Here is a 10115-nt window from a genome sequence, read left to right on the forward strand (position 1 = left end):
AAACAATAACCCGAGGTTCGGTTTATTAAAATAATGTTTATTTAATGTTATATATATAATAATATCAAGAATTTGATAAAAAAGAACATTAAAAAAAATTAAAATACAAAAACCGAGCCTGGGGGATTCGAACCCGCACCCCAGGCCAATACTGATGTTTCAGAAAACATGCGCTGGCCATTAGGCCAGCGCCTTACTTTGATAAAATGATGGAACTGGAAATTCAAATACACAACAACCAGTTCTTGTTCTTCCCCAAATAAAACCCTACACATCAAATTCGTTTAATTATTTCATGTTTGTTACAATTGAGTTGGGGTATTGATTAATCAGTTAAAGACGACTCAAATGCATAATTAAATTACCAGAAAGTATGATGGATTGATGGAGATCGAAGAACCAGGGTTCGCGGCTCATATCCGGCTTAGAACTTATCAGTATAGTTTCTTTTGTAGTAATTAGTTTAGGGGTTTGAGTCGTGGTAATGAGAGGATTGTGTGACAGGGTTTAATTGAATTATAAATGAGTTTATATAGAGATTTAGGAATGAGGCCAGTCGCGGTTCGTTTTTGGTATTGTTAGCTGTGAATTCATAACCATTTTTCATGTATAGAGTGTCGATAGACGCGTTTTAGGTTGTTCGATGATTTGGTGAGATCAAATTGTCTGAACATTGAGGAACAAGAAAAGGGGGGTATTATTGTTGTCGGTGGTGGGAGAGAGAGGAGGGAAAAATAATTGTTTTTTGTTTAATTGCTAATTGGTCTTTGATCTATGGTTGTGGTTCAAAGGTGGATTTTGGGGTTGATTTTGCATGTTGTTTATAGTTGTATTCAATTATAAAAAGAAAACAAATAAAAATAACAAACAAAAACCGAACTTTATTGATAAAATACCCGAACCGAATCCGGGTTGGGTAATGATTACAAATACGAAAACCCGAAATGTCACGGAATTCCCTACTTTTGGAAATTTCGTCCCGAATTAGAGATTAAGCCGTAATGAAAAGGTGTGGGTACTTGGTCATCACTTGGTATTCACGCTCCCAAGTGAACTCAGGACCACGTTTAGATTCCCAACGAACTTTGAGAAACGGAATACGGCTACACTTGGTTTCTTTGTCCATATGATCCACAATTTCAACAGGCTTCTCAATAACGGGCATAGATTCATCAATTCGGACTTCGTCGAGGGGTATATGGAGACTACCCTCGGCTAAACACTTCTTGAGTTTTGAAACGTGAAACGTCGGATGAAAATTTGAAAGCTCATCGGGTAGATCGAGACGATAAGCAACTCTACCAACCCTTTCAATGATCTCAAACGGGCCAACAGAACGAGGAGATAGTTTATTCCTTTTACCAAAACGAACTACCCCTTTCCAAGGAGATACTTTAAGGAGAACTCGATAACCAACATTGAACTCGAGAGGTTTACGGCGCTTATTGGCATAGATTTTTTGACGGCTACGAGCGACAAGAAGATTTTGATGAATCAGAGCGATTCGATCGGAAGTTTCTTGAACAAGTTCGGGACCGGTGATTTGCGATTCAACAACCTCATTCCAACAAATTGGGGAACGAAATTTTCGGCCATAGAGAGCTTCAAAAGGTGCCATGCCAATACTAGTGTGAAAACTATTATTGTAGGAAAACTCTACTAGTGGTAAGTGAGTATCCCAATTCCCACCAAAATCTAGTATGCAATAGCGAAGCATATCTTCGAGAGTTTGAATTGTTCTCTCGGATTTACCATCGTTTTGCGGGTGATAAGCGGTGCTTAGATCAATACGGGTACCCAAGGCGGTTGCAACGATTTCCAAAAATGAGAGGTAAACCGACCATCACGATCGGAGATAATGGTCAACGGCGTTCCATGGCGGTAAATGATGCTTTTGACATAGAGTCGGGCTAATTCGCTTACGGAGGACTTTTCTCGGAACGGTATGAAGTGAGCCGACTTGGTCAAACGATCAACAATCACCCAAATATTATCATTGCGGCTTTGAGTAGTGGGGAGTTTGGTAATGGAATCTATGGCTATGTCTTCCCATTTCCAAAACAGGGATCGGAGGTTGCTCGAGCAAACCAAGCAGTTTTTGATGCTTGAATTTAACCTTAGAGCAAGTGAGGCATTTAGATACATACACCGCGATATCTTTCTTCATTCCCGGCCATCGGAACATTGAACGAAGATCAGCAACATTATATTCGCACTGGGATGAATAGAGTATCGTGACTTATGAGCTTCATCTAGGATAAACATGCGAAGACCGTCATGATCGGGAACCCATAAACGGTCAAAATAATAGAGTAAGACATTACGTTTGGTTTAAAGTTGGAGTTCGGCGCCACACGACATCTCGTTGTGTAAGTTACCCTCGGTGACGGAGATGTGTTGTGCATCGAAGATGCGGTATTGGAGGTCAGATTGGATGGTGACACAATGGAGCAAGACAGATTTAATATGACTCTTTAGACTAAGAGCATCGACCACGACATTCGCTTTCCCGGGGTGGTAGCGAATTTCACAATCATAATCGCTTAACAATTCGGCCAATCGTCTTTGTCTCATATTGAGGTCCTTTGGTCGAAAATGGGTTGTAAACTTTTGTGGTTGGTAAAGACCACACATTTCGTGTCGTAAAGGTAGTGTCTACAAACTTTTAACGCAAACACCACCACACCAAGTTCGAGATCGTGCGTCGTATAATTTTTCTCGTGCACCTTGAGTTGACGCGAAGCGTAAGCAATGACCTTGTCTCGTTGCATAAGAACACAACCAAGACCTTGAATAAAATCGTCACAAAAGACAACAAAATCGTCGTTGCCCTTGGGAAGAGCAATGATTGGAGCATTGCAAAGCATGTCCTTAAGAGTTTGAAACGCTTCCTCTTGATCGGAACCCCATTCGTAAACTTTCCCTTTGTGGGTTAGTGCGGTAAGAGGTGAAGCAATCTTCGAAAAGTTGCGGATAAAACGACGGTAATACCCCACTAAACCAAGAAATGAACGAACCTCCGTTGGAGAGGACGGGGTCACCCAATTTTTAAGGGCCTCGATTTATCGGGATAAACGTGAATACCCTTTTCGTTAACAATGTAGCCCAATAATTGAACTTGCTTTATCCAAAATTCACATTTGGAGAACTTAGCGTAAAGTTGTTCCGTTCATAACAGGTCGAGAATGGCGCGCAAATGGTCTTTGTGCTCGGTCTCGGATTTAGAGTATATCAAGATATCTCGATAAAAAAAATAAGTCATTTGCGAGGTACGGTTTACAAACACGATTCATGAGGTCCATGAAAACGGCAGGAGCATTAGTCAACCCAAAAGGCATAACTCGGAACTCAAAGTGGCCATAACGAGTACGGAAGGCGGTTTTGGGTATGTCATCTTTGTGGACACGGAGTTGGTGATAACCAGAACGGAGATCAATCTTAGAGAAAAATGTGACTCCTTGGAGTTGATCGAAGAGATCATCGATACGCAGAAGGGGATAACGGTTCTTGATAGTAAGCTTGTGAGTTCACAATAATCGATAAACATACGAAGAGTACCATCCTTTTTCTTAACAAACAAGACGGTTGCGCCCCATGGAGACGAACTTGGGCGAATGAAACCCTTGTCCGTAAGTTCTTGGATATGGTTGGAGAGTTCTTTCATTTCGGAAGGTGCAAGACGTTAAGGTGCTTTGGCTACGGGGTTTTCTCCAGGTACAAGATCAATACGGAACTCCACTTGACGAGTGGGAGGGAGTCCTGAATGCCATCGGGAAAGACTTTGGGGAAGTCGCGGACAATCGCGATGGCAGAAAGTTTCTTTTCTTCATTGGATTATGTGGTGACGTGGGCTAGGAAGCCGACATACTTCTTGTGTAAGTAACGTTAGGCTTCGAGGCACGACATGAGGTTTAGCTTTGAGAAGGGTCTTTCTCCAAGAACGTTTAGAATCACGCCCTCATTGATAGGAATTTGAATGAGTTTCTCAAAACATAAAATTTCAGCATGGTGGAGAGAGAGCCAATTCATACCCATGATAACGTCGAAGCTACCCATTTGCATAGGGATAAGGTCGATAGAGAACTTTTGCTCATTGAGAGTAATCGTGCAATGTCGAATGACAGAGTCAATAGTGGTCGAACTACCGTTGGCTATCTCTATATTGAAGGGCTTGAAGTAAAAAGAGTTTTTTGTTTAGTTTAAACAATTTAATTTTTATATGAGTTTACTTGGTTATAACTGGGTTTTGTAAAAAACTTTTGTATTAGAATACAATTAAAAATGCATCAAATGAGAGTAAAACCCATAACATTTTCTTCTATTTGCCTTTCTTACAAGCAATACAGTGGTTAGATAATTTAAAACAATATGTATATTTAGTTTTTTAAATCTTAAATAAATAAGACCCATATGGCAAAGGGGTCTTATTTATTTAAGATTTAAAAAACTAAATATACATATTGTTTTAATAAAAATACATATAATTCTTTTTTTAAAAAAATAAAATTCGGGCCTAGTGGGGTGTCGGTCATGTGGCCATCGACTACCCGACCACACCTTATGCCGGCCTTGGTAATCGGATGTGTGATGAGAATTCAAATGATAGTTGTATTTGTTTCGTTAAAAAACACTTTCTTAGGAATGTCAAACTCAATGATGTTTTGGTTTGATCGTAAAAGATAAAAACCTGTATAAAACAGCTTATGTTTGACTATCTAATTTTTATATGACCCGACCTGATTAGACGCAATCGCAACGAACGAACCAAACCCAAAAGTTATATAAATGAGGTGTTTAGGTGAGCTTATAAAACTTGCTTATTTGTTATTTATTTGTTGAAAAACAAAATGTGTTTAATAAAACAGCTTTAAAAGCTTCAAAATAGAGCTTTTGAAAAAATATTTTTGCTTTTTAAAAAGCAAATAAGAAGAAAAACAAAATTATAGTCCATTTGGCGATGCGGTGGTTGGTTCAGTTATTAAAGGAGGACATTTTCTAGAAGGCAGATTGATTATCATGGTGGCTCATATAATAAGTAAATATTAACAGTTTGATTGATTATTTCATTTGGTTTCAATGGCGTTTTCTTCTTCTTGTTCCTCTGTGTCTTTTTGCAGGGTCTCTTTACCTTTACCATCTCCTCGATCCTTTCATTCTCGCCCTAATTTATCTTTTCCCACCAACACTCTCTCCATTCGTGCAATTTCAACGCAAGGTATTTTATTCTTGTTATTTTCAGTTGATCTGCTTATTGTTTTTATACATATTTGGGATTCATTTAGGGTTTATTTATAGATCAATCAATTACCCAAAGAGGCAAAGAATAATCCCAATACCCAGCCACACCTATCACCAATATTATTCTTCATTAATAATCAAATACCTGCATCTTTAACATCGCCTTTTCTAATAAGTGTCTAGCTTGCTGTTCACAAAAACTAGAGGTGACAAATTGGATGGATGGGTGGTAACCGTTTGCCAAAAAGGCTGAAATATATAGCCATCTGTAACCAAAATTGTTCATTTTGAACTAAACAAATACAGATGACCTGAGGATACAAAAAGAAAGGTTTTGAGGTCAAAATAAGATATAATATTTATGGGTTCCACAGTAAAACCTGTATGTGTCTTAACTAGAAGTGATATTACATATTGCAGCGTCGCCTGCATCTGGAGGAATAGCACCGGCCATTGCATTGACTGATAACGCTTTAACGCATTTGAATAAAATGAGGTCAGAAAAGAATGAAGATTTATGCTTGAGGATTGGTGTTAAACAAGGCGGCTGCTCAGGCATGTCTTACAGTATGGAATTCGAGAGCAAGGAAAACACGAGACCAGATGACACCGTCATGGAGTACAATGGTTTTGTCATTGGTAATCTCCTACTTTGTTTTTAGTTAATATTTTGATCTGGAGAAGTATCATCTGTTTGTTTAATTTATTTATTTATTTATTTATTGTAAGCCATTGATGCTGAGTTTGTGTGCAGTTTGTGATCCAAAGAGCCTTCTTTTCATCTTTGGAATGCAACTGGACTTCAGTGATGCGCTCATCGGTGGAGGGTTTTCCTTCAAAAACCCAAACGCTACACAAACATGTGGTTGTGGCAAGTCATTTGCTGCAGAGATGTGAAGGGTTATGTACTTAATATGTAACCAGTAATACATTATAGTAGGTGCCATGTCTCTATTAGTAGGCTGTTGTCTATTTATTTGGCGTTACTTTTTATACGAATAATAAATAACTTCTGTGCACAAATGGACCTATTCAATCAAGATCTGGAAATTGTTGCGAATAGATTTGTATATTTTAGTTCTGTTTTGGCCTAAAATTGTATTTGGAATGGTTTATTTTTGATCAAGATAGTGCGCCGGTGCCTCTGGCAGGTTGTCAAGTAGTTTATATCGTTTGTTGAGATTCTTACCAAGTTTCTTACTGAAACACAACAGCCGCCGCTGCTGCTACGTTTTTGTTGTTAAGAACATACATGAGTCGATAAGTTGTAAATTCAAGTCTGTACATGTCTGTGTCACACACTAAAACTGAAGAACAAAAATAAATACATAACAAAACATATAACATACTAGAAGCATTTCTTGTGGACTATAGCTGTCCCAGATTCTTCATATTCTTCAGTGGAAATTCACATCTGATTATTACAAAATAAAAAAGAAGTAAGGGGTTGTTTGTTTACATCTGAATGGAACCATTCAGATGTAAACATCTGAATTCATTCAGACTTCAGACTGTTTGGTTTCAAACAGAAAAACATCTGAATGGTTAAAATTAGTTCTGAATCATTCGGATCTAAATGAACCAAACAGTCTCTTAGGCCCCGTTTGTTTTTTTTTAGAGATTTATTTGACGCTGGCTTTATTAAATCGGCAGAATTGCCTGCTAGGCCCTAATTGGAACATCCACGAATTAACAGTCCAAGTTATTGAGGAGGAGAATGTTAATAACCTCAAGATCTTGCTGGATACTGTAAATGATCTTGCTACTAATGGGGTGACTAGTGAATTCTTCATTAGCACCATCCGCCTTTTAGAACATAGTGGGTGGGGCTTGGGTCCGGTCGCCTCGTTCCCTTGCTTTGATCCTCTGTCTCTGAAACCTTCCTTAATGAAGTGGAGAATTCCTTCATACTTGAGTGTCCCAATGAGCCCGTAGGCAAGGTCCTTACTATTTTCACGCATGACATGAGGTTGTCTACCTCACTAGTATTTGAACTGGAATGCCAGGCGGAGTAGTGTATACCACATCTGAATGTTAAGAGGTGGTTCAAATGTCTGAAATCTGAATCATTAAGAGGTGGAGGCTAGAGACGAACCTCTAGTCGTCGGAGATGGAGCCTAGTCTCCGGGTTAGAAGTTAATGGAGGCCGGAGACAAACGTATGTTTTTTTTGGGTTAAGAGGTTTTCAGACCCATTAAAAGCTCTTACTGGTTCAGATGCTATTAAGACGCTGAACCTCTTAATGCCAGAAAAAAAAACAAACAGCCCCACGTCTGATTACGTCTGACCGAATCAGACGTTTTCCTCTATTCAGAGAAAAGAGGCAAAAACAAACAGGGCCTTAGTCTTTTAGTCTTGAAGGTGATAGAAATGCATAAGCTTTATTGTTTTTACTAAACAAGTAACATCAAATGAAATTTCTTATTGTTGATACAAAATTTAGTAAATTATTATTGTAATAATACATTCATTATTGCTTACTGTTAATTGTTTGTAAAAAAACTGAAATTAACCGGGGAAAAAATCTTACATGTTGGAAGGTGTTTAAAGATGCAAGAATTGATCCTGCGATCCAAGCACTGTATTTCCTATCTGCGGGTGCATTCACTTTGATTGTCATTCTCGGAGGGGCAGTTGCAGCGATTTCTTTGCTGATACGGTTAGCAATACCAGGAAACATGGTTGAACCACCACTGAGAACAATGTTGCCATAAAATTCCTTCCAACGATCAACGTCGGATTTCATGATCGAGTTGTAAACAGTCTCGTGAATACCAGCATCTTCCTTTTCAATCAGGAAGAGAACCTCTGCACAACGGAACCTCTCTCAGCTCCGATCATGTTAATCTCTCCGCCGGGTAATTCATAGTTCTTTTCAATATTTGAAGCTCTTTCTCATAGTCAAGAGCCACATATGCAGGCTTCTCTTTCATGTCCCGGACAACTTCTCTCTCCGCACTGGTGGTGCAATTGTAACCTCTTTCTGTAAAGATCTTTGTTAGGGAATTTGTAATATCAAGACTGAGGATGGATTCAACAACCTTGTAACCTTCATAGACTGGAACAGCTTGTGACACACCTCCTCTGCACTCCAACACAACACCTTAATAATATTAATTATCATTATTATTATTATTATTATTATTATTATTATTATTATTATTATTATACGCCTTGCTTGTGGTGCGCACATATAATGTATATATGTGTGAACCCTTGGGTGGGCAAAAGTAAAATTGCACTAATTTTGACGTTATTTTACTAATCACGTGAAAATAACGTTAAAAGTGGCGGAAGGTTAATCAGGCATCATGTGGTGGCGTTGATAGCCGAAAGACAAGGGCACATGCACCAATCAGCCAGTGTCCCGATGATTGAGTGCTATGTGTCTTATGTCCAAGGCTTGATTCAAAACTACTATCGAGCCGGGGGTCTCACCGGAAGTAGCCTCTCTATCCCTATGGGATAGAGATAAGGCTGTCTACATCTTACCCTCCTCAGACCCTACCATAGCATTGCTATTGGTGGGATATACTGAGTACGATGATTATTATTATTATTACTTCGGTTATAATTGTTCTTATTGTTATTGGAATCAAGAGAGAGAATGATTAATGAGAGGGTAAGCAGTTGTAAGATTACTAACAAACAAGGAAAGTACAGCCGCGGCAGAAACATGCATGGCCGGAACTTTGAAAGTCTCAAACATGACAGTCATCTTCTCGTGGTTGGCCTTGGGATTTAACGCTGGTTCAGTAAGAATCGCAGGCACAAAGCTTGTTATAAAAGCGGTAATGCCACTACTCTTCCATGTCATCCCAATTTGTAACAACACCATGCTTCATTGGATATCTCAAATTTAGAATACCTCTTCTTTCCTGGGCTTCGGCTCCTACAAACATGGGTTTCTGGTCCATGTCTGCCATATAGTGGCCCCCACGATACTAGGACAGGCCACCCTAGGATAACTTTCACCAGCAAACCAAACCTATAGATTAAATCCAAAAGCCGTTAGCAGTAGCTTGTAGCCCGTTTGCCTTATGTAAAAGAACTAATGATTGATGGACACAGTAACAAAAGAATTATGCTAACCTTCATCATCGAGCTTCCATTGTCAAAAACAATTGTTTTTATAAAATTGCTACAGAAACATAACAAGATAATACAATAAGAGTCGAAAAATCATTTAGGAAATACATAGTACAACATAGTGAAAGCTAACCTGTTTTGTTTCCGATTGCCTCTGCTAGACAGCGATGATTCCCGTAGAATCGCTTTTAGTTTTTCTAGGTAATCTGATATTAGAAACTCATTTTCGACTTAATTACCTTCAACATATTGACGATGAAATTGATAGAAAATATATGTGATTCTTTACAAAATAAAATAAGAAATTCTCTTTCATGTGAAAACGATGTATACAACAATACCTAGTACAAATTATATTACTATAAAAGCATAATTAATGCATATTACATAAACCTAAAGTATTCAAGAACACAAAAGAAGTGTCTGCAACTGTAAAAGCCAACAAAATAAGAAGCATTAGATGTGGCTAAAGATCGTGTTAGACACGGTAATGGCATTCACGGTTCAGTTTAAAAACTGTGAAACTGCAAAACCATAAACCAGTTGTTGTTTCTTCGGGGTATATGTTAGATTCATTTGTTAATTTATTAGTTCAAAATGTTTTACTAACCAGGACAAAAATTTATGATTTGATGCAATGAAGAAAACATGCATCTTTTTTTTTTTTTTTTTTTTTTTATCAATAATGTATTCTGAACATCATGTTATATGCGTTTCTGTACATCTTGTTTTGGGTAGCTTGTTTTATGTATTTTAGACAAGTTTTTTTTAATTTTTCATATTATGTA

The 10115-nt window shown here is 38.1% G+C and overlaps 1 protein-coding gene and 1 pseudogene across 1 annotated transcript; one reads left to right on the forward strand and one right to left on the reverse strand.

The window, feature by feature from the left end:
- Window positions 1-5075: 5075 nt before the first annotated feature.
- On the forward strand, window positions 5076-6298 carry LOC143588203 (iron-sulfur assembly protein IscA, chloroplastic-like). Its single transcript, XM_077069274.1, has 3 exons — window positions 5076-5215; window positions 5659-5877; window positions 5993-6298. The coding sequence occupies exons 1-3, from the start codon at window positions 5077-5079 to the stop codon at window positions 6133-6135; spliced, it is 501 nt and encodes a 166-aa protein (XP_076925389.1). The 5' UTR covers window position 5076; the 3' UTR covers window positions 6136-6298.
- A 288-nt stretch (window positions 6299-6586) lies between these two features.
- Window positions 6587-9797, reverse strand: LOC143588204 (actin-2-like; annotated as a pseudogene).
- Window positions 9798-10115: the final 318 nt, after the last annotated feature.

This window comes from Bidens hawaiensis, unplaced genomic scaffold (assembly GCF_021521415.1).
Source record: "Bidens hawaiensis isolate Kalapana, Puna unplaced genomic scaffold, B.hawaiensis_p1.1 tig00036238_1, whole genome shotgun sequence".
Taxonomy (NCBI): domain Eukaryota; kingdom Viridiplantae; phylum Streptophyta; class Magnoliopsida; order Asterales; family Asteraceae; genus Bidens; species Bidens hawaiensis.

What these genes read in the sequence shown, in the direction of transcription:
- LOC143588203 (XM_077069274.1), top strand. Translation starts at nt 5,077, where the DNA reads ATGGCGTTTTCTTCTTCTTGTTCCTCTGTGTCTTTTTGCAGGGTCTCT. An exon ending in TCGTGCAATTTCAACGCAAG is followed by an intron (nt 5,216 to 5,658) that starts GTATTTTATTCT and finishes TACATATTGCAG; the next exon opens with CGTCGCCTGCATCTGGAGGA. An exon ending in GTACAATGGTTTTGTCATTG is followed by an intron (nt 5,878 to 5,992) that starts GTAATCTCCTAC and finishes GTTTGTGTGCAG; the next exon opens with TTTGTGATCCAAAGAGCCTT.